This window comes from Tiliqua scincoides, chromosome 1 (genome assembly GCF_035046505.1).
Source record: "Tiliqua scincoides isolate rTilSci1 chromosome 1, rTilSci1.hap2, whole genome shotgun sequence".
Taxonomy (NCBI): Eukaryota; Metazoa; Chordata; class Lepidosauria; order Squamata; family Scincidae; genus Tiliqua; species Tiliqua scincoides.
Genome location: NC_089821.1, coordinates 306,621,285 through 306,645,651, shown reverse-complemented (window position 1 = coordinate 306,645,651; position 24,367 = coordinate 306,621,285). Strand labels below are relative to the sequence as shown.

Genomic DNA, 24,367 nt, shown 5'->3' with positions numbered 1-24,367 from the left:
GCTTAAAGTGGGGATAAGTTCTCTAAACCAAGTTTGGAAAGGGAGTTTGGCAAAACAGAAGGGGAGGGATTCAGGTCTGGGAGGTGGAGGGCAGGGGGAGTTTCAGGGAAGATCAAAGGAGGGCAGGGGGAGGGAGAGGAAGGGCGAGGGTTTCAGCTGCTCAAAGGAGAAAGGGCTGGATTCTCAAACATGGCCATGCGACCCATGCTCTTTGGAACAAATTCTTACCCGTTTCCTCAGATTGCAGGTGAGCGTGAGGTTCCTTGAGAAGGAGTTTGCAAACGCTGTATAAAAGTCCAGAACTTTCAGCAAGGCTTCCCGCTTGATAATGTGCAAATCGCAGTATGTCAGGGCCCGCACATTAGCGCACGCGTGGGCCAGGGTGGTCTCCTTCCAGAAGATGTCACCAAACACATCGCCTTTCCCTGGGCAAAGCAATGAGAACAGTCCATCAAAACATGCGTCTTACGTGGCATTCTGCCCTAGCCATGCCATCTTTAAAATGTGCCCATTACTCTGAACTCAGAAGGGTGCTGACTGATTATGGGTATTTTTCTGATGTGGTTCTGTCGCAATATTGATCTTTTCTGTGAATTTAAGAGACTTTTCTGTGAATTTAAGAGATCTTTTCTGTGAATTTAAGAGACACGGCGCATGCAGGCACCTTCAAAGCTTAGTGCTTTGCACCCCCTCTAGCTACACCGCTGCTTAAGAGTTTTTTAAAGCCAGAAAATAACTCATTGTTCAACCTGCATTTTTTGAATAAACTTGTAATCTCGTGTGATCCAATCTCAGTTCTCCTTGAACTCAGCTACATAAAAGCTGTACAGAAATTGCCGGCTAATCTTTTTTTATTCGCTGAACAGTGTATATGAACAGGCATCTGGAATTCTACTCACAGACAGTTCCTTGAGACGTATTCCGAGTCCCAGGAAAATCAGGAAAATCGCTCTTTTGATCGCAACATTTAGCAGACAAAAGCAGGTGTGCATTTGTAACACCGCTATGCCGTTTTAACAAAGTCCGTAATACAGTGTTGAAACAAAACAGAACGAGCCATTCAGGGTACAAGCCTAGCCAGACTTACCTGGGAGTAAGCCACATTGGCTGTAATGGTACTTAGTTCTGAGTAGACATGCAGAGGCTATGTTACCAAAAGGGCTGTTTTGTTTAGGGGAATTATTACACTGCCCTTATTGGAACCTTAGGGTTGTAGGCTGGATAACAAGATGGCGTAATGCAGATAAATTCCCTTTTGCTTAAAGAGGAGACTGAGAGAAAGATAACTTTTAATAAAAGATTATAGTTTTATGACAAAAGCACAAAGGTAAACATAATGCACATGGAGAAATGATAAGTGTATGTTTCTTGGTCCTAATACTTGAATCCACTGTACCTAGCCTTCATGGTGGTTGCGTGTGAAGAGTATTTGGTGCATCCGAGGAAATTAGAAAAAGGAAAGGTCGTAGGGAAGGATTTTAGTGGCCCCTGGTCTGCCAAACCCAGTTGCTGACTAAAGATGGGGAGAGAAGGGGAGAAAAAGGGGGGGAAGAAGGGAAAGAGTTCCAGGCGCAAGATAGTTACCTGTCCTGTAGAGCAGTTGGATGGGAAGGGAAGAGCCCTGTGAAGAGGACCCTCTGACACAACACAGATGTGTTGGTCCTTGGAGAGAGAGCCAACAAGTGTGTGAGGGGAAGCCCTTACTTAAAAGAGGTTCCAAGACAGTGCTGAGCTGGTTTATTACCACACAGCAGGGTGCTTGGAGTGTGTAAAACATTGAAAGGATCAGGATGTCAGTTATCAGCAAAATTCAATGGGGTCTATGGCTGGCTTCCTAGATGGGGGAACTTAAACAATACAATGAATCAGCAACACAAGAAGGCAGTTCAAGTTTGCAAACAGTGATTAGGTTAGGAGACACTTTTGCATACAGTTCTTAAACAGTGATTGGGTTAAAACAATACAATGAATACAGTAATGTAGGAGACACTTAAACAATGATTTAAGATGCCAGACTTCCTCCCATAATGTGTGACCATGGGGAGATGGTGGTGGTCGTGTAACCATGAGCTTGTGACTTGACTTGATTGTGGCCTGTGTGTTGGGAGAAGTTTAGCCTGCATGATATTTTAGTCCATAGTAACATAACCAGATATAGAGAGAAAATCACAACTAAAAGGCAAAAGGGGATTTTCACGTAACAACTAGGGCTCTCATTTACTGTCTGAAGAAGCACAGATTAAGAATTCAGTCCTTTGCAAATCTACTCAGAAGTAAGTCCCATTAGAGTCAACGGGGTTTACTCACAAGTACTTGTGAATTGAGATTGCAGCTTCAGACATGGAGGATGAAGTGGCATACATTTTTAAACAACTCTGGGGCCAGTTGTAAACCCCCAAATGCAGGCAGGATAAGAAAACATTTGTATGAACCTAGAGATCATGCAGGATATTAATTTTACGCTTGCCCAGCTATTCCGGATATGCCTGGAATCCACACAACCCTATTTAATAATATTTAATAAATATTTATAGAAGATACTAGAATAGTTTCCCCTCATCTCATTCACCAGCTGCTGCATTGAAAATAGCCACAACGGAATGGCAAGCTGCAGCCAGGCATCTGTCTATTATTGTTTTTCAATTAGAATGCAGCCAAAACGAAATTATGGATCCTTGTTTGTACATGGGAAACACTGCTGCAACAAATACAGATGGAATGTCACAACAAGCAGGTTCGATGTTCAAATCTCTGCTTATCCATCATAAGAACATCAGAAGAGCCCCGCTGGATCAGGCCAAAGGCCTGTCTAGTCCAGCTTCCGGTATCTCACAGTGGCCCACCAAATGCTTCAGGGAGCACACAAGACAACAAGACAGAACCTGCGTCTTGATGCCCTCCCCTGCATCTGGCCTTCTGAGATAGCCAGCCTCTAAAATCAGGAGCTTGCACATACCTACCATGACTTGTAACCCATGATGGACTTTACCTCCAGAAATTTGTCCAATCCACCCTTAAAGGCATCTAGGTAAGATGACATTACTATGTCCTGCGGCAAGAAGTTCCACATACCAATTACATGCTGGGTAAAGATATATCTTCTTTTGTCTGTGTGCCCGTCCCTGAGCGTGGCCTCCCCCTCTCCAACATGCTTTTATAGAAGTTCTGTCTGTAGAATAAACTTTCTATCTTCCATGAATCCTTTCCACATCCCCTTATCCGTCATGGAGTGCTGTTTTTCACCGTTATTGATATGAACCCCTAGGAACACCACTTGAAAACCACTGCTCTAGAAAACTAGAGGGTAAGAAAGAACAAAAGGGATAGACCTAAGATGCTTTATGTACTATCTTACGGCTTCTTATCACTATGCAGTGGGCTCCCTGCCTAGAAGAGAGATGCATGTGTGAAATGCACCATTGTGTGGCTCTCATTTATTTTCTACTCTTCCTCAAACAAGCTCAAGGCATACATATGGTATTATCCCTCTTTAGTGTGCCTGTTTTTATTTTTCACTGTCATTTCTCCTGCAGGATACAGTAGTTCTGCTGGTTCTGAAACAGAAGCGTATCAATAAAAACAGATATCTCAAAATTCTCTTTTCCCAATGTTGTGTCACATGCTCCCCAGACGGTCTTTGAATGTGTGAGTCCTGCTCAGAATGAGAAGTCGAAGCGGAACCTGAAGCTTCATAGGTCAATAGCATAGCCAGGGGGCGCAGTGCAATAAGTATTGCAGGTGCCGCAACTTGCCGTATAAGCAGCCCCTTCCACTCACCATCAGAACCATTCCAGGTAGCAACAGCAATGCACAGGAGATGCCATTTTGTTTGTCGAGCGCCCGAGTGTTGTCATCATTGCCCGGAATAGCTCCAACGGCGAGTGGGAGGGACTGCTTACATGGCGCATTGAGGTGCCTGCAGTACTTACAGTTTTGCCCCACCTCTAGCTATGCTTCCGGCGGTAGTGTCTCTAGGGGAGTGTGGGAGGTACAGGCCACACAGGGCACAGTTGGGGGGACACCACTACTGGCCAAAACTGTTAAAATCGCGGTTTTTAGGAATAATACCATCATATTACATATCATTCAATGCGTAATTTCATGCAGAATGCAATGAAACAAACCATGTCAAACTATCTCTATTCTATCAAAAGTTATAGTCAAAAAACAAGGGGTGGGGGATGATATGTTGCCATGCCCACTGCATGGGAAGTGGACCATCATGGGGGTGACATACTGGTCTCTAATCTAATTTTTTTTAGATTGTGAGCCCTTTTGGGACAGGGAGCCATTGGATATTTGATTTTCTCTGTAAACCGCTTTGTGAACTTTTTGTTGAAAAGCAGTATATAAATACTGTTGTTGGTCTCAGTCACCAGGTGATGCAAACCCCAGTGACGCCACTGGCTTCTGGTTCTCATGTTCCACCGGTGAGCTTTCCAGCAGGCCACCAAGGTAAGCAGGACGAGAAGGGTCTGTGGTCCAACCCACAGCAGGGCTCATTTCTTCTGTTCTCATGAGAAAAGGCAACTGTGGTTTGGGTGGTCTAACTTTGCCGTTCATTGTGAGCCGCTGGACTCAGTGGATGATGAAACTAATCAATCTGTTTATATTGGTCTGGGTTTTTTATTTGTGGCCCTTGCAGAAACCTTTCATAGTAGCATTTAGAGGAAATTTCTAAATGGAACTTTTCACAAGATTTAATAGCTTTAAGAAAAGAATGAGGGGAATTGGGAATACATAATCTCGCTAATGATTTTTAGATAGCAACATGGCAGAAAGTCAATGTTGCCTTGCTGAGTTTGCTGCTAATGGAGGAGTTACATGATGCACCGCTTTAACATTCATTTTATTTTTGGTAGTTAATTTTTTTTTCTCCCTACTGGGAGCTAAGTGCTCCTCTATAACGGTGGCTTAACAAACTTGCTAAATTATGATTTTGCTTACACAGTGTACTCTGCTGTTTTAAGATGAACTTGTTCAGTAGTTTAATGTTATTCTCCATAACTCCAGAATAACAAAAGCCTGGTAAAATGCAAGCTCAAGGAAACTCATGAATAATTATTTGATTTTATGTACATCATCTTTAGAAAGTGGATGTGTAGTTTAGTAACTGGAAGAGGGCTACTTGATAAATCAGGTGGATTGACTTAAAAACAACTTTGACTAAGGGCCCAATCCAGACCCTTGCTGGACTGACTGGCAGCGGAGAGTTGAGTGGACGTGTGGGGAGAGGCGGGAAGGAGGCTTTTCGGAGCAGAGGGAGGTGAGGGGATGGCGGGCGCAGGGTGAGGAGGAGGCATGGCAGGGAGGGAGCAGGGCTGGAGGAGGGCAGCACTAGTGGAGCTTGGCTTGGCTGGATCCTGAGCCCCATGTGGGACTGTGCGGTCCAACATGGGGCTCTCCAATTCTGCGGCAGCTCCAGAGCTGCTGTAGAATCAAGTAGCCCCATTGTGGGGCTGCTTCCCTTACCTGGGGGAAGGAGACAAAATTCCCCTTCCCTTGAGGAGCTGCCAGTAGCTGCCTGGTTGCGCACTGGGTACCAATGCAACAATGCATCCTGGAAGCCCTGCGCACCAGCTTGCTCAGAATTGGGCTGCCCAGCATGGCACAGTCAGCAAATTTGAAACATGCTAATTTTTTTTTTAAATAAGACCTGCACATTTCATGCAAGCAATCTAAGAAGAGGCATGCTATTCTGTGGGAAACAGAAGGGAGGCATGCCTCTTCTAAGAAGATGTTGGCATATGTGTACATAATCTAAAAACAAATATGCTTCTTTTCTTGAGAACTATTGTTTCTTCTCATGAGAAAAAGTTCTTCTCGTGTAAAAAAGAGAGTTAATTAACAGCCTAATCCTATGGGCACATCTGTTCCAAGCTGCTGGACAAATATTCTGGTAGCGACAGGTGCTTTCTAGCTGTCACAAAAGGCAGTACTCTAGAGCACATACCAGCAGCCAACAGACACCGACTGGCCCTGGTAAGTGAGCACAGGGGGTTGGCAGAATGGAACAGTGACAGGGGTGGTGAGAAGGCTGGAACAGGACCAGGAAGGAGGCAGGTTCAGTGTAACAGCACCTGCAAAATCCAAACCCCTTTCCCAGCCTCCATCCACCTTCATGGGTTCGTGCAAACTGAATGTACACCACTGGGCTGGTAGGGCCCTTGCTTGGATTCTGCCCTCTTGTAATAACGGGGCCTTGCTACAGCTGCATTGAAGAAAACAAATGGAGTGCCAGTTCAAAGGTGGGAGGGCCTACACACAGGATGTGGTGATGGCATTGGCCTAGATGCCTTTAAAAGGGGATTGGACAAATTTCTGGAGGAAAAATTCATCACGGGTTACAAGCCATGATGTGTATGCGCAACCTCCTGATTTTAGAAATGGGCTATGTCAGATGCAAGGGAGGGCACCAGGATGAGGTCTCTTGTTATCTGGTGTGCTTTCCTGGGGCATTTGGTGGGCTGCTGTGAGATACAGGAAGCTGGACTAGATGGGCCTATGGCCTGATCCAGCGGGCTGTTCTTATCTTCATAAACAGCAGAACTTTCTGTATACAAATACACTTGTCTGCAACATCCATCCCTCTTGTGGGAAGGAAATCACATCAGACAAGTCAGTAGAGTGTTCACCACCTCTCATTTCAAGAGGAGGCCTTGTCGGTTTCACCACAAAGCATCAGAGCCCTTACAAGTGCTTATTATGCAGAAGTCACTCAGCCATTTGATTCCAATTCAAGATTCTGGATTCTTTTAAGCAAGTAGCATCAAAAACAGAGACTGAGATTCAGAACCAGCCAGCTGCTGCTACTGCCTGTATGTTTAAAGAACACCCTCGCAAAGCATGTCCCCACACCGCACTGTGGGACTGTGTGGAGGCCCAGCACTACCTTGTCTTCAAGGAACATCTGAGCAAGCGGTTCAAAGCACTTCTGAACTCACTGCTTTTCAAATGCCTTTGGAAAAAGGCGGAGCGGTTCTGTACTACACTATAAAGCAAGGTATATTCTTTGTACTAAAAAAGATTCTGCACAAAGGTAGCCCAAAGTTGAATTCTGCAAAGTAACCCCATTGATGTACAGTTGGGGCATGAGGATTTTGATGTGAACGCGTCACAACTTACAGCCAGAAGATTTGACCTCAGGTGGGAGCTACAGCTGTGGTGAGAAGTGTAACCAACAGGTCTCTTGTTGTCTGGTGTGCTCCCTGGGGTATTTGGTGGGCCGCTGTGAGATACAGGAAGCTGGACTAGATGGGCCTATGGCCTGATCCAGTGGGGCTGTTCTTATGTTCTTAACGACAATTCCCAGGAAGCCTTGCAGGTCTCTTGTTAGCTGGTGTGCTCCCTGGGGCATTTGGTGGGCCGCTGTGAGATACAGGAAGCTGGACTAGATGGGCCTATGGCCTGATCCAGTGGGGCTGTTCTTATGTTCTTAACTACAATTCCCAGGAAGCCTTGCAGGTCTCTTGTTATCTGGTTTGCTCCCTGGGGCATTTGGTGGGCCGCTGTGAGATACAGGAAGCTGGACTAGATGGGCCTATGGCTTGATCCAGTGGGGCTGTTCTTATGTTCTTAACTACAATTCCCAGGAAGCCTTGCAGGTCTCTTGTTATGTGGTGTGCTCCCTGGGGCATTTGGTGGCCGCTGTGAGATACAGGAAACTGGACTAGATGGGCCTATGGCCTGATCCAGTGGGGCTGTTCTTATGTTCGGAACCAATACAATGTGCACAAACAACATTTGCAACCTATTCAGTTGATGTACTGGATAAATCTGCCATCTTCTCCTCTCCCAGGAAGTTCAGAAGCAAATGATACTGGTTTATCAAGTCAGCCTGTTATTCTACCTACAGTTTAGTACCACCTGCACTGACTAGCAGGTGGGGCTTTTCCTGGAAATGCCAGGAACTAAACAGGGGCAGCTCAAGATCTCCTAACACCCAAGGAAGTAAGCCAAATGGTGCTACCCTTTACCTGGTGATGTACCAACCTCTGTTCTTCCTGCACCCTAGATAGGAAACGGAAGATGGACGAGAAGTCTGGACGCTCTCCTTTCACTCTACTACCAATCCAGGGAGCAGTGGAGGCAAGAGAGCAGATGGAGGTGGGCACCCCCATTTCACTGTTCTGCAACCTGAAGCGATCGCCTCAGTTGGCCTCATGAACTGGCCAGCTGTGCTGCTGAATCTGGTGTCTTCTGCCTGCAAAGCAGGTCCCCTACCACTGAACTGAGGGCCCAATCCTATCCAACTTTTCAGCACTGGTGCAGGTGCAGTGCAGCCCCAAAGTAAGGGAACTAATGTCCCCATACCTTGTGCAGGCCTCTGTGGCTGCCTTCCCACCACAGGATTCAATGCACGTCCCACTGGTATGGCTGCACCGGCACTGGAAAATTGGATCGGATTGGGCTGTAAACCACTTATGTGTGTATGTCTGATATGAGGTCCCTCGAATACGAGTTGGGACACATGCAATAAGAACAGAGGAGAAGCTGTTGGCAGATGCTGTGCCTCCTCTAAAACCAATAAAATGAAGCAGGATTAAGCCTCCCATGTGAAAGTATTAAGTGAAATGACAGCCTAGCAATTTGAAAAATTTCCCTGGAGAAACAGGGCAATGCGAGGGCATGACACATAAGGCGTATCAATACCCCTACTGTTGTTAGAGATTAATGGCCTAATCCCATTCTGGCTAGTGCCAGTGGAACGGGCATGTGCGCCGTCGCAAATGTTCTATAAGGCAAGATTGTGGCAGCGCGGAGGCCCACAAGGCATTCTCCAGCCTGCTGTCAACCACCTGGAGGCCTGCACCTGCTGGAGAAGGTAGGCTCTCTTCTGTGTGGTGGAGTGGGGAAAGTGGAATGAAGTAATGAGGCATTACAGGATGGGGGAGGGTGGGGAGAGGGGTGGTTCAGGCCAGGGAAGGCTGGGGTGGCAACCATGGCTACTGCCACATCCTATTTCCTCCTCCAGAGCCTGAATGCCTGACACAGGGCAGCTTGGATTTGTGCCAGTGATTTTACTAGCACGAGTAGCTAGTAGCTTCCTGCTACTGGATCCGAGTAGCTCCAAAGAAGCTGCTGGGGCTTTGTCTGGGGTAAGCAGATGAATGTCCCCTTACCCCAAGGAGACCTCCAGAAACCTTTATTCCCACACTGAATACAATGGAAGCTGCACTGGCCATGCTGAACTGCAGCGCCGGACTTTTATTAGGTGTGAACGATAATTTAAACTTTTCTACTCTTCTGGTTGACCAAAAATGTCTACCCAAAGCAGATTACAAATATCTAAAAGCAGATAAAAAAGCATGAACAAATATTTGCTGCCTTCCGAAAGGTCAGCAGTGATGGTGGCAACCTCTGTGGGGACGCTAGTTCTGTTTCCAGGCATCATCAAACAGGCCTCTGGTACCCACGCATTGGACACCTACAGTGGCCGGAACCAATGCAGAGCCTCAGAAGCAGTGATGTCTGGTCTGGGCAGGAGGTCTGGTCTAGAGGGTTGAGCCTCCATTTGCCTGAAGATAACACCCGAAGGTCGCCAGTTCGAGGCCACCGGCACCGTGCGACCTTGAAGCAGCTGACAAGCTGAGCCGAGCTATTCCATCTGCTCTGAGCATGGGAGGATGGAGGCCAGAATGTGCGAGCAGATCAAGAAAGAAACATCTGAATGCTGTGGTTTCTTGAAAGATAGAAACCTTCTTTCAAATTGTAAAAATCCCTATGGGGATTTAAAAAATTGCCTGCCTATGTAAACCACCTTAAATAAAGTCTAAGGAGAAATCTGAGGACCAAGAAAGGCAGTATAGAAATACCTGTACTATTATTATTATTATTATTATTATTATTATTATTATTATTATTATTATTATTATTATTATTATTTGCAGTAGATTTTTCAGTTTTAAAAGTGAATTATTGCACCAAGTTAATTCATAAATGAGAAGAGCTTGCTAGACAGACCGAAGTCCATCCAGTCTAGTATCCTGTTTCTTCCACCAGATGCCTCCAGGAAGTTCACAAGCAGGATTTGAAAGCAGCACCCTTTCCTGGTATTGCCCCCATCCAGTAACTGGCATTCAGAAATATACAGCTTCCAAACATGCAAGTGCCACAAAGCCATCATGGCTAATAGCCAGGAGTAGACCTCTCCTTTCATAAACATCTTTAATCCCCTTTCACAGTAATTCAAGCTAGAGGCCCTCATCACTTCCCATGGTAGAGAACTCCATAAATTAATTACATGCTTTGTGAAGAAGTACTGTTCCCTGACTGTCTTGAATCTCCAATCTTGCCAACCAATTATAGTGACCCTGAGTTCAAGTATCATTAAAAGTAGGGTCTGACAAGGCTGGTGTTTACTGTTTTTATTCACATGTTATTCACTCCAAGTTTGGGGCAGAAGAAGGTCTCTGACATCTGAACAACAGCCGAATACATTTCTTCCAGACAACCAACTGGAATCAATCCTAAAGTGAAATGACAGTGAAATCACAACATCCCAAAACAGGGCCATGTTGTGTCACTGAAAAATTGATGAAATGGAGCCGTTCTCGTGCAATGAAGTGAGTTCCAAGCACTCTTCACCGGAATTGGAACACATCAAGGACACAAATGTATGTCCTTTGCAGTCCAGGAAGATACTTGCTGAGCCAATGGTTTGCTGCCTTAGCCAGGTGGAATGGGGCAGTGATGAGATGATAAACAGGACAGATCAGCCCTGGGAAAGGGGGTTGAAAATCAGTGCACATGCTGAATCCCGACCACCTTTGAGGCCTGATCTGCTGGCACAGATCAAATTTGACTTGCACCAGCAATATTGCTGGTGCAGGTCTGAGCTGACTCATAGCAGTTGCAGAGGCTTATCCCAGGGCAAGGGGACAAATGTCTCTTTACTCTGAGCAGAACTCTGGCAGCCAGAACTCCCCCTGCAGGATGCAATGAAAGCCAACGGGCTACATAAGAAAGTGATATGACAGCCACTGTGCAATTCCTAATTGACTGGGATCATTTTAGGAGAAGGGGGAAGAAAGAAAACTAGCAGCTCAGCCACAAAGAGGTATTAAATGCCATTTCTGCAAGATGGAGACGGGAAAAGATATTTGTTTGATTCTCATTTCTTGAAGTCTGACATAAATAAGATCAGAGGAGGGGTTTTCCTCAAGCAGAAAGAGGAGGGGGTATGCTTGGTCATCTAGCCAGGTTTCTTTATCCACTGCAGGTTCCTTGGGTCAGTGGGTCCTCAGCTGACCCTTAAATGGAAACTCGCCTCCTGACACTTGGGAAAGGAGACTGAAGGCCCAAACCTATCCAACTTTCCAGCATCGATGCAGCCGCGATGCAGCCACGAGGTAAGGGAACAAATATTCCCTTACCTTGAGGAGGCCTCCACGACTGCACCCCAACTGAAGCATGCAGCGTGCGCCCCATTAGCACACAAAATCTGGATATGATTCGGCCCTGAGAAAGGGCGATGTAGATGGCAAACAAGCAACCCATCTTGTGCCTCAACAGTAGGCCAGAGTTCCTAATTTATGGATCTTCCCACCCATGGGGAAGGATTTGCCCCCAGACTCAGCCCAATGCCTGCAGGAGGGTGCTTGTCCCCTTGTCAGCACGCCCCACATCTTTCCTCACTCCCTTTGTTCTTGGCTTTCGTCTTCCTTTCCTGTACCAACCTTTCTCCTCCCTCCCTCCATTCTTCTTGTGCGCCATTCTTCCACCCTCTTCCTTCCTGTCACTTCTGTTTCTTTCTCTTCCTTCTTCATCTTCTTCACCTCCTCTCTCTGGTCTCTTCTTCCTTTTCCTTCCTCCCTGTCCTCCTAGCTAAAGCTCCAGCCCTTCTTCCTCTCCATTCTCCTTCTCATCATGCCTGGTCCAGCCCTTCATAAGCAATGTCATGCAAGTTGTTGTGTAAATAATTAGCAATGGCTTCAACAGTGGCATAACTAGAGGGGGTGCACAGCACTAAACTTTGGAGGAAACCTCACCACAGCATGCAAGCAGTCCCTTCCCCTCCCCTTTGAAGCCATTGTGGGCGGTGGGTGCAAAGCAGAGGTGTTTATCTCCATTTTGCTCCCATCACCCACAATGGCTCAGAAGGGGAGGGGGGACCACTGACATGCTGTGGTGAGGCTCCCTGAAAAACTAGTGCTTTGCACCCCCCTAGCTATGCCACTGGGCTACATATTTGAGAAGGGCATTTCACAAAATTAAAAAAAAATAAATCTCCTGAGCATCGTTGGTTTAAAGCTCAGCTCAGTTTAGCAGGAAGCTCAGCTCAGACTTGGGAAATGTCAAAATCTCATTTCCCACTCTTCTGGCCTCCTCCTTGTACTGCTCAGTATAGGGCAGATCCAGCAAAACGAGGCCCTCCACTATTTGATCTTCCCAGTGCCATCTCATGTCCTGTAGCTATCAGGGGAGAAAGGCTTTTGCATATTCATCAGGCATAGATTCTCTCCCATCCTTGCAAAGAGCAACCAAAACATCCATCTTTTGGGATGAAACCCTGCAGAATTATTCACTGCATGTTTCTGTAAAGTACATGAAGAAAAAGCCTCTTCCTGATCAATTGCCTTTGGGCCTCATTTATACTTTATTTCTACATAGCACAATAAATGTAACCAGGGCTTTTTTTGTAATGGAACGCACCGGAATGGCGTTCCGGCACCTTTTTTCCCCCCTCCTCTCTGCCCCCACCTTTTTCCCCCCTGCCTGCACTGCCCCGCCCCCTTTTTCCCTCCTCCTTGCCCCCACCTTTTTTCCCCTGCCTGCACCACCCCGCTCTGCACTGCTGGCTAGGGAGGGATTCGAACCTCCAAACTTGTGCTCCACAGCCCAGCACTCTCTCCATTGGGCTATAGGAAAGCCTATTGTCAAAGTGTTCAGAACTAATATATAAGGTCTTCAGCCCAGCTGGTGGCTATCAGTGCCTCAAATATTAGTTCCAAACACTTTGAGCCTAGGAGCACTGGTGGCTCAGTGGTGAAACTGTAGGTCTGTGGAGGGGTTCAAATCCCACTGAGGAATATATATTTTTTTTTAAGGTGGGAAGGTGCTCCATGGCTGCAAAATATAAAGGTTGGTTGCTAGTTGCCAAAAGGGCAGCCAGTTGAGGCTGCAAAACTCCTCAAAGTTCAGTCCCAGGCAGGCTCTTTTTTGACCTTTTTTTTTTTTAAGTTCCAGTTACAACTTAACCCACAGTTAAGCTCCTGGAGTGAGCCCCCTGCTGGAGGCTGTGGGTTAAGTCCTACCTGGGACTTTTAAAAAAAATATATATATATATTATTCCTCAGTGGGATTTGAACCCCAAGCCTCAGGCTTCACAGATCTACAGTTTAGCCACTGAGCCACCAGAGCTCTTAGGCTCAAAGTGTTTGGAACTAACACTTGAGGCACTGATGGCCACCAGCTGGGCTCAAGACCTTATATATTTGTTCTGAACACTTTAACTACTGTATAGGCTTTCCTATAGCCCAATAGAGAGAGTTTCCTATAGCCCAATGGAGCACCTCCCCACCTAAAAAAAAATGGGGTGATTCACTCCAGCTGTGGCAGGAGTGCTTTTGCTACCAGGGAGCTCACACGGGATGGACGTGTGTGTGTGTGTGTGTGTGTGTGTGTGTGTGTGTGTGTGTGTGCGCGCGCGCGCGCGCGCATGTATAAAAAATGGTTTAAAAATAAATAAATAAATAAATAAAAAGTTGTGAGTTCCTGCACCTATTTTTTTACAAAAAAAGCACTGAATGTAACTCATTCACTGGCTGGCTTGTCCATAATGATGCAAAGTCCGAAAGGCACTTCCAGTAATTAAAGCCGCTTTCCTTGAACTTGGCTGGACTAACATTCCCACAAGTCACCGGGAAGGCCAAACGCTCACTGAATTTACAAAACATAAGGGAGTCTTCCACTCTGACCACAGTCAAATTATTTCAGCACACATTGGTCAAGCAACTGCCCACCATTTTTCAGTTCATATACATGCTACTCTTTACCTCGAAGAAGCTCGGGGTGTAATTATCCATTCTGGATTTTGCCCCAGCCAGCTCAGACACATTTGGCTGTGAAGAGTGAGAGGAACCCACACAGAGGATTTCCCAGCCCTGAAAGCTTAGAAGCTAAATTGTGTTCATATTTCTAAGATTGCTATGTTTCTATTAATTATCTGACTTTTTTCCTATGGTTGATTTTTTTTCTTCTTCTGCTTTGATCTTGTTAATTTTGCTTTTATGGCTGCTATTATCTGTTAGCTACTTTGAGTTTCTCTTTGAGAGGGGACAGTAATGATTTATCACAATCATAGCATTCTTCTGAGTCAGATTAACAGCACAATCTTGAGTACTCTGTGCACTAATGCATTATCTGCATACACTGTATCGACAAAGCGGAGGATAGCAGCACCAATAAGAAGGCCTGCACCATCCTGTTGGTGCCACGGCAAGCAGGAACGTGGTGGGCGCTGGAGCAGGTATGAGCAGTATAGGGGTGGGGGAGGAGCAGGGGACAGGTGTAACAGGGCAGGGAGTGCAGGGAATGGGTGGATCAGCCTCTGGGAGGGTGCAGGGGAAGGGCAAGGAGGATTGGAATGGGGTTAATGGGGTGGGGGAGGGTGGAGATGGGGCAAGATGAGTGGGTGAGGTTCCAGGAGGCGTAGGGGTCATATTACATCCCCCTCCACAAGCTTGGAATCTTCACATGGCTTCACTCAGACTTGCACCAGCGAATGAATGGGCACAGGTTCAAGTAGACCTGTTGCGCAGGCTGGGGCGTTCCACAGGGCATGGGGACAAATGTCCCCTTTCCTCGAGGAGATTTCCAGACTGATCAGTCCCAGCACAGGATGCAGTGTGGCATCCTGTGAAATCTTGTGAGGAGCTCCAGAAGGATCTCTCCAAACTGGCAGAATGGGCAGCAAAATGGCAGATGCGTTTCAAGGTCAGTAAGTGTAAAGTCACGCACATTTGGGCAAAAAAATCAAAACTTCACATATAGGCTGATGGGTTCTGAGCTGTCTGTGACCGTTCAGGAGAGAGATCTGGGGTGGTGGTGGACAGGTCGATGAAAGTGTCGACCCAATGTATGGCGGCAGTGAAGAAGGCCAATTCTATGCTTGGGATCATAAGGAAAGGTATATAGCTAATATTATAATGCCATTGTACAAATTGATGGTAAGGCCACACCTGGAATACTGTGTCCAGTTCTGGTCGCCACATCTCAAAAAGGATATAGTGGAAATGGAAAAGGTGCAAAAGAGGGCAACTAAGATGATTACGGGGCTGGGGCACCTTCCTTATGAGGAAAGGCTATGGCGTTTGGGCCTCTTCAGCCTAGAAAAGAGATGCCTGAGGGGGGACATGATTGAGACATACAAAATTATGCATGGGAAGGATAAAGTGGATAGAGAGATGCTCTTTATACTCTCACATAACACCAGAACTAGGGGACATCCACTAAAATGGAGTGTTGGGAGGGTTAGGACAGACAAAAGAAAATATTTCTTTACTCAGCGTGTGGTCGCTTTGTGGAACTCCTTGCCGCAGGATGTGGTGATGGTATCTGGCCTGGATGCCTTTAAAAGGGGATTGGACAAGTTTCTGGAGGAAAAATCCATTATGGGTTACAAGCCATGATGTGTATGTGCAACGTCCTGATTTTAGAAATGGGTTATGTCAGAATGCCAGATGCAAGGGAGGGCACCAGGATGAGGTCTCTTGTTATCTGGTGTGCTCCCTGGGGCATTTGGTGGGCCGCTGTGAGAGACAGGAAGCTGGACTAGACGGGCCTATGGCCTGATCCAGTGGGGCTGTTCTTATGTTCTTGTGAAATCTTCTTGAATTCTGACTTCTCTGTCTGTCCTGATGGCACTGGCTATTCTGTCTGTTGTCACAGAAGGACTTTGCTATTGGTTTAGCTTCTCTGGGGTCACAGAGGGATCTGCATTACCTTTGTATTGGAAACCTGAAGTCAATGGGCAAGAGAAACATAGAATGCACTACTGGGTGCAGAGTTCACTGGTTTTTGTTTCTCCCCAATCCCAGGCAATAACCCTGTCTACTACATGAAACTGTTCCTCAACACACAGCATCTAGACAGAGGTAGACAGACCAGAGAACAAGCTAGTGAAACAACCAAAGTTCAAAGCTCATGAACCCACAGCTCCTTCCGTGATACCAACCTTCCACCTCATTCCCCACCCCAGAAACTGAAGTTAGAGCACCTAGCACCTATCACGTTTCACATATATTTTGAGAGCCATTTTGTTCTGTTCAGAGATGTCTTCTTCACATCAGTGAATGTGGATGGACAAGATGAACATCTCCCAGGGGACAAAGTCTGGGAAGTTTGGGGAGTAGCAGCCACAGAGGTCTCTCTCCTGGGGCAATGTATCTCACACAGTGCCAAACACAAGCCTCACAGATTCCCTAAGGAAAAATCACTGGGTCACTGAGCAAGATTGAAGGATGTATAATATCCACTGCATAATGTGGAAGGGAAGGACCCTCAAATCAAACATCTGCTAGTCAAATCACACCTGCATGGAAAAGACAGGATTTCATAGTTTCATTCAATGGTTGGTGCAATTCATTGTCTAAAACTTTCACTGCAGATATTGAAAGCACATCAAATATTCAGGAAGGTCATTAGCCTTGTGCTCCAAAAGGTACCTTTGCTTTAAGAAAAAACGGAGAGCTCACAGATACAGAAACTCTGCAGAGATGCTAACCTTGGTCTGCACAACAGGTGACCTAGGGCCTAATCCTATCCCATTTTCAAGTGCTGGTGCAGCTGGGCCAATGAGTCATGCACTGCATCTTGTGGTGGGGCAGCAGTCACAGAGGCCCCCTTAAAGTATGGGAACATTTGTTCCCTTACCTCGGGGCTGCATTGAGGCTGCACCAGTGCTGGAAAATTGGATAGGATTGGGCCCTTACTCCATTGAATGTGGCCTTGCATTCAGCTCTGTAAACCTCTTGTTTACTGAACACAGCAACAGGTAAACTTGGCAGACCACCCAACCTGCAGATCTCCTCCTGAAGGAAACTACTTTTTGAAAAGGTTCCTCTTCCCCATTAGCAGGATCTGTCTGTAGACACTTTTACCTTGATGAGTATAGCTCCTGAATACTCTTCTTGGACTTGATGGGGAGAGGGAAACACTTTGTAAAAATGGTTTCCTAGAGGGGACAATTTTGAATTGAGGACAATGTTGAATTACAGATCACTTTGTTACCATAGTTTGAGCAATCTGTTACAATACCCACGTATACTACCTTTCAAGTTAATTGTCATATCATAAAACGAGCAGAGGGAGAATTAAATGATTTTTTTTTTAGTTGCATTTGTGCCCAATTCTTCTTGCCTTGCCTTCATTGGCATCCTTCAGTCTCGGAAGACTTACAGGGCTAGAAAATTATATTACACTCTGAGAAATCCTTATCCAATGTCTAGGCCAGGGGTGCTCAAACTTTCAACTTTAGGGATGCTGGACCTTTAACAAGTGTATAGAAGAGAGAATTTCAGCAGGTGTAGCTTGTCATCTGTGGGATGACAAGTTGCACCTGCTGCAATTCTCTCTTCTATACACTTGTTAAAGGTCCAGCATCCCTAAAGTTGAAAGTTTGAGCACCCCTGGTCTAGGCACTCCAGTGACCTCATGCCTGTTTTCTGCCTAGCTCTGAATATTCATATTCTCACCCTTATTGTTATAAACAGTTAAGATTGCAAAGGACCTCCTTACTGAGCTGGCCTTAGAAAAGGATTAAGCAAATTCACAGGAGGGAGATCAATCAATAGTGATGAAGTATGGTAGCTAAACGAGGGCCCAATCCTTTCCTGCTTTCCAGCACTGATCCAGCTCTACCAGTGGGATGTGCATTGCAACCTGTGGTAAGGGGGCTGTCATGGAGGCCTCCCCAAGGAAAGGTAATCATTTGTTTCCCTACCTAGGGGCTGCGTTGATGCTGGAAAGTTGGATAGGATTAGACCCTGATTCCTCCACCTTCAGGAGCACTGTATTTGTGGTAAGCAATATTTGACTATATATAGCTTATTTGACTATAAGCTATAAAGGCTACATTGAACCTTCACAATTGAGAGCAGTATATTTCTGTGAACCAGATGCTAGGCACAAGCAAAATGAAATGGCTATTTATGTATTTTTTTTTCTTTATTTCTCATTTGTAGTCTTATACCAAAGGGTTCTTGCAGCAAGCTGAAAATGCTGTATATGAGAGACAAACGTAAGACTATTATAAAGCACTGATAAAATTGCACTAAGATAGCAGAACTATCATCATCATCATCATCATGCCTATCAGTGAGGTTCAGTCTGCAGAATGGCAGGGCCCTCATTACACCAGCATACCTGGTGGTACACCAGGACAACCAGGGGATAGCATTGGGCCCTAGTTCAGTTTCTCAGATCACAACCAATGCAGTTAAAGGCCAGGGAGGGTGAGAGGGAATAAGATGACGTCACTATACCTAAAATAGCCACCACCTCATCATCTTGTATGACTTCCAGGGATCCTGAGACGACAAAACAGAGGGCGTCGACGCTTTCACCGGCATGGTAGATGAGGTCTCCAGGAGCACAATGGATCGTCTGAAACTCCACAGCAAGGGCTCGCAGGCAGCCATCGCTAGCTAGGCGGAAGGCTGGGTGTTCGTTGAAAACCTTCCGGTTGAGATGGACGCAGATGTCGGCTCTCATGTCCTTAGGACAGATTGAAAGGACCTAGAGAAGAAGGGAGGAAGTTCACCAATGAGCGCAGCGTGAAGGGACCATATTGAGATAAGACCAGCCAGAGCAGCAACACCCATGTCGTAATTGTAGCAACAGCAGAAGCACTTAGCACCAGGTCACATTTGTTCTCATTTTGCACATTTGTCTGGGGACATATTTACACTTCAAATTCACATTCCAAGAATGCCCTAGTGAGAATTCTGCTCCCTGTGGCCCTTCACATGCTTACAATTCCCAGAATGAGTGTGTCCAATGGTTCCTCCCAAAACAACATATCCGAGCATGTTCAAGGGAAGGTGTACAAGCTTCTGTAAAATGTGCAATTTCTGAGGGAGTTGCTGCACACCTATTGTACATTTCCAATCCCAACTTTACCTTCCAACCTTTTATGGGCCTCTACCCCAAATGTTCCACATGCCCAGTTTATAGATGGAGGGGGAGGCGGGAGGAGGAGGGGGAGGAAGGGTGGCCTAAGGTGATCTGCCATTTACCACCTCCCCCAACCTGCCACCATACCTGCAAGACCCCCATGCAGAAAGCAGTGATCCAGCCCCCCCCCCCAGCTTCTCACATTGCTGCTTCCTGCATGATCCCTTGCAAAAAAACCACAAAAAAAGGAAGTGCGGAAGCTCACAGCATGTGCTGCACTTCCTGTTTTGTCGAAAGAGACCACAGGAAGGAACAAGGTTAAGGGATATAGACATGGATTGCCACTTTCTGTGCAGTTTTTTGGGGTGTGTGTGGTAGTAACAGTGGCAATCCACCCCCTACACCCTTATCTTGCTCCTTCCTCCTCTGGTCCCTTTAAATACAGCAGGAAGTGCACTTCTTGTTTCATTTAAAGGGACAGAGCAAAGTAAGGCAAAAGAAAAACCTATCTGAGTAGCTCTGTCCCCTGGGAACAGGAAGGAAGTGGCATTAGTTTCTGGATGCCCTTCTTCCTGAGCCTGTTTGCCATTCCATGTGATACTTCATCAGACCTCTGCATGGGATGGAAACAGGAGTGGGAATCACAGTGGATGGCTCCACTCTCAACCTTTGCATACTGAGCTCAACATGAAAACTAGGTTTCTACTGGCATGTAACAGGTATAGACCCTGTTTGATCAAGGTTCCCCATCATGTGAGAGAGCCTGCGAGCATGCTATTGTACATACATAGAAATCCAATTCCCAGCTTTGCATCAATGCATAGGAGCTGGGGCAAGCTGTTGCAATCCCATTCCCCCTTAACATGTAGAGTGAACACATGGAGCATTCATGAGAAAGTGGCTTGCATTTCAGAAAGAACCTCAGAGATATTTAGGATTGCACTGCAAATTGTTGCAAAAGGAGCCTACACACTGAAGACGCTCTCAAAATCTTTTTCATGTTGCCTTAAAGAAGTTTAGTGCATGGGGAAAAAGAGATTCTGATGTGCTTAGATATCTCAGTGGTGTTATCACTGCAAATGCTGTTCCTTTCTGTGAGTACAATACTTGTACTTTCATCATGTTCCCCAACAGTTTGGAAGGCGAGACCTCTGCTGTGTGGGAAAAAGCCAGCTAAATCCATCAGGAAGAATTCAGTAATTAACTGAAGTTAGGAGCCAAACTGTTCTATTCATATAGCCAGTCTCAAGCTGCCTCTGACTGAATGTGAACAGAGAGAGACAGCCGCCCCGAAGTGTAGAGGAACAAAGCCTAACCACAAGGACCTGTTCTTGATTTTCTAGTCTGAAAATGGGTTCTGCTTATCAAACAGAGACCAAAGAGTTTGGGGACAGATTGTTTGCGCCGAAAGGAAAATGTCAAGGGCACCAAACTGGAGATCTTTGGCATAGTTGTGAGTTGGTTGGACTTGATCTGGGGAGGCCTGGGTTCAAATATTTGCAGTATTACAAAGCTAAGGGTTGAAGCAGGAGTTACAAGCCCAGCGGTAGAGCACTTTGTAGGGAGAAAGGCCCAGGTTCAACCCCTGACATGGTCAGTTACAGGATCTGGGCAAAACCTTTGGACTGAGTGTTGCTCCCAAACAGGTAGTATTGGGTTAGACAGACAAATGATCTGTCCTGCTGAAAGCTGTTTCACAGCTGCTGATCAATAGGAAAGATGACTTGGTGTTCAGCTTGCTCATGATGGGGTAGTACTTCCTCTGGCAGAAGAGGTTTGCAGACCGGGAGCAGTCCTGGTCCCAGTCTTACTGTTAGACGATCAGGAGCGACGGTGGCCAGGGTGCTTTCACACTGCTTTGACTGCTGTGCTAACTGCACCCCTTACAGAGGAAGGCAGATCTGGTCAGTGTAACACATGCATTAGTCACAGCTAGCTTGGACTTTTGCAAAGTTCTCTACCCCAGAAGAGCATCAAGAAGCTACAACTACAGGTGTACCCCAGTATCCATGGATTCAGCATCCGCAGATTCAATTATCTCTACGGTTTTGCTGCGCAATGGTACACTGAGTTATTTTGGGCTGTTACCTTTACTTTCCAAATCTTTTTATAGGGCATCCCCGGTATCTGCAGATTTGTGGTAACTGGGGAAGGGGGTGTGTGTAGGTAGGTAGGTAGGTAGGTAGGTAGGTAGGTAGGTAGATAGATAGATAGATAGATAGATAGATAGATAGATAGATAGATAGATAGATAGATAGAACGTGCTGGAATCCTAGCATGTATGCACTGCTAAAACAGAGTCGCCTGCATTGGCTCGGTCATGTCGTGAGAATGGATGATGGCTGGATCCCAAAGGATCTCCTCTATGGAGAACTCGTGCAAGGAAAGCACCCTACAGGTAGACCACAGCTGCGATACAAGGACATCTGCAAGAGGGATCTGAAGGCCTTAGGAGTGGACCTCAACAAGTGGGAAACCCTGGCCTCTGAGCGGCCCACTTGGAGGCAGGCTGTGCAGCATGGCCTTTCCCAGTTTGAAGAGACACTTGGCCAACAGTCTGAGGCAAAGAGGCAAAGAAGGAAGGCCCATAGCCAGGGAGACAGACCAGGGACAGACTGCACTTGCTCCCAGTGTGGAAGGGATTGTCACTCCCGAATTGGCCTTTTCAGCCACACTAGACGCTGTGCCAGAACCACCTTTCAGAGTGCGATACCATAGTCTTTCAAGACTGAAGGTTGCCAACAACTAGATAGATAGATATAATATAGATAGATAGATAGACAGACAGGTAGATGTATGTATATATGTGTGTATATATATATATGTACACACATATATACACACATATGTACACACATGTACACACTGAGAACTAGACCACATTCTCCTCTCTCTCTGTACTACTTAGATGTCCGTGCCACTGTGGTGACATCATGATGGTGTGTGTTCCCTACACAGAGCCAGCCTTAGAAGCTGCGGAACCCAATTGGAAACATTTTCATGGGTCCCCATTTTCACTGTCAAGGTCTGTAGAATCTTAAGAGAGATTTGAAAGAAAAAAAAGGACTTACTATACACTTTATATCTCTGGTTGAATGGAATGCAATCAAAATGCCCACCTAAAAAGTGATTGTGAGTTAATGAACCAAATCGATTTAAGCACATTTTAATATCATATTGCATACATGTAAGCCTACAATTGAACCAGCAAAGCAAAATCTTGCATTTATATCCATTGCAATGAGTTTCGATTTGTATTTATTAAGACCAGATTACCCTCGCATGGGGGAGGGGGCCCTTAGGTGCGGGCCCAGTTGAAAGCAATTGGTTCAGTATTTGCTTTAATTCAGCCCTGTCCCTACAGTGAATTATGTGGAATGGGGTGTGTGGAAATGTGAGACATGGTATAAGGTAGATCCAGGATTAGCACACAGGATTGCCCATGGGAATGGTCTCCACGATGGATAGGAGGATAGGGAAGGGTAGAAAAACACTTTACCTCCTCGTTACCCTTGTAATCCCTAAGGTTGATGCTGTTGTAGCAGACAAAGCAAGAGGGTAGTCAGGCCAGTTAGGAATGGGCAGGGCCTTCCACTCATCAATCTCAAGTGGCTCAGTTACCACCAAGGGAAACGGCTCCCTAGCCCAGGAAGTTCCTATTTTCAATCTCGGCTTCAACTCCCTACCAGCATCTCTGGCAAATACATCCTCCGGCTACAGCTTGGATTGCAGGAACTCAGATTGATATTGCTTTCCAAATAATGTCTCGTAGCCTCCCTGGGGTCGATCCAATGAAAGATACTCTCTTTCGCAGCTCTGCTTCTCTCCACAGTTGCTTTGCCACCAGATGAGGCTGGGAGAGCCATAGAACAGGCTGGCGGGTGGAAGAATGCTCTCCCCCCAGCGCTGTTAGCTTTATCCTAAATTACAGAATTAAGCATGCTGCATGACAATTGTTTTTGCCCAGTGGAATCCTATTTCACACCAGCCCCCAAGAAGCAGGCTGCCGACTGCTGTGTTCAGCTCCAGAAGATTGGGAGCATACGGTTTTCAAAGACCACTTATAGGGGTGGGTATCAAAGGGGCTTTGGTGTAGTAAATCTGAAGCCACAAACATCACAGTCTATAGATGTACCAGATTCATCAAGGGAAACATGAAAGGATGTCGCACTAACAACAGAATGCAAAATAGAGAAGGAGTAAGAAGAGGCAAAGAAGAGAACAACTTCCTTCTCAGAGTCATCCTCAAAACCTATGCAGGGGTGTGTCGTGCAGGAGTGGCAGGTGATGTAGGTCTGCCCCACTTACATCCTCCAAAAATCGCCGCAACCTAACTTGGTGATTGCAGCTGCTTACTTGGAGGTGCAAGTGGGTGAAGCACATGTATGATCACCAGGTTGTTGTTGGCAACCTTCAGTCTCGAAAGACTACGGTATTTCTGAAAGGTATTTCTGAACCACTCTGAAAGGTGGTTCTGGAACAGCATCTAGTGTGGCTGAAAAGGCCAATTCGGGAGTGACAATCCCTTCCACACTGGGAGTAAGTGCAGTCTGTCCCTGGTCTGTCTCTCTGGCTATGGGCCTTCCTTTTTTGCCTCTTAGCCTCAGACTGTTGGCCAAGTGTCTCTTCAAACTGGGAAAGGCCATGCTGCACAGCCTGCCTCCAAGTGGGCCGCTCAGAGGCCAGGGTTTCCCACCTGTTGAGGTCCACTCCTAAGGCCTTCAGATCCCTCTTGCAGATGTCCTTGTATCGCAGCTGTGGTCTACCTGTAGGGTGCTTTCCTTGCACGAGTTCTCCATAGAGGAGATCCTTTGGGATCCGGCCATCATCCATTCTCACAACATGACCGAGCCAACGCAGGCGTCTCTGTTTCAGCAGTGCATACATGCTAGGGATTCCAGCACGTTCCAGGACTGTGTTGTTACAGGACTGTGTGCCCCACTTACATCCTCCAAAAATCGCTGCAACCTAACTTGGTGATCGCAGCTGCTTACTTGGAGGTGTAAGTGGGTGAAACACGTGTATGATCACCAGGTTAGGCTGTGGCAATGTTCAGAAGACACCAGTGGGACGGTCCTGCTTCACCCTCTGTCCCTGCACCGTACATCCCTGGTCTGCGGTGCCCGCAGAGTTTGAATGCTTTGACTTGAAGGAGGCCAACCTGAGCCCACAGCCGTGCCTGGTCCTTCTCTGTTGTCATTGTTATAATCATAATCACTATAATAATAACTAGGTATTTATATACCGCCTT

General features: G+C 46.3%; 1 protein-coding gene across 1 annotated transcript in view; it reads right to left on the bottom strand.

Moving 5' to 3' along the window:
• The window catches only part of KCNH5 (potassium voltage-gated channel subfamily H member 5), a 199,795-nt gene that overhangs the window by 24,414 nt on the left and 151,014 nt on the right, over positions 1 to 24,367 (bottom strand). The window contains exons 9-10 of the mRNA XM_066612337.1: positions 18,486 to 18,738; positions 229 to 425 (exon numbers count right to left, since the gene is read on the bottom strand). Coding sequence (XP_066468434.1) covers positions 229 to 425; positions 18,486 to 18,738 — 450 coding nt within the window. The remainder of the gene's footprint in view (positions 1 to 228; positions 426 to 18,485; positions 18,739 to 24,367) is intronic.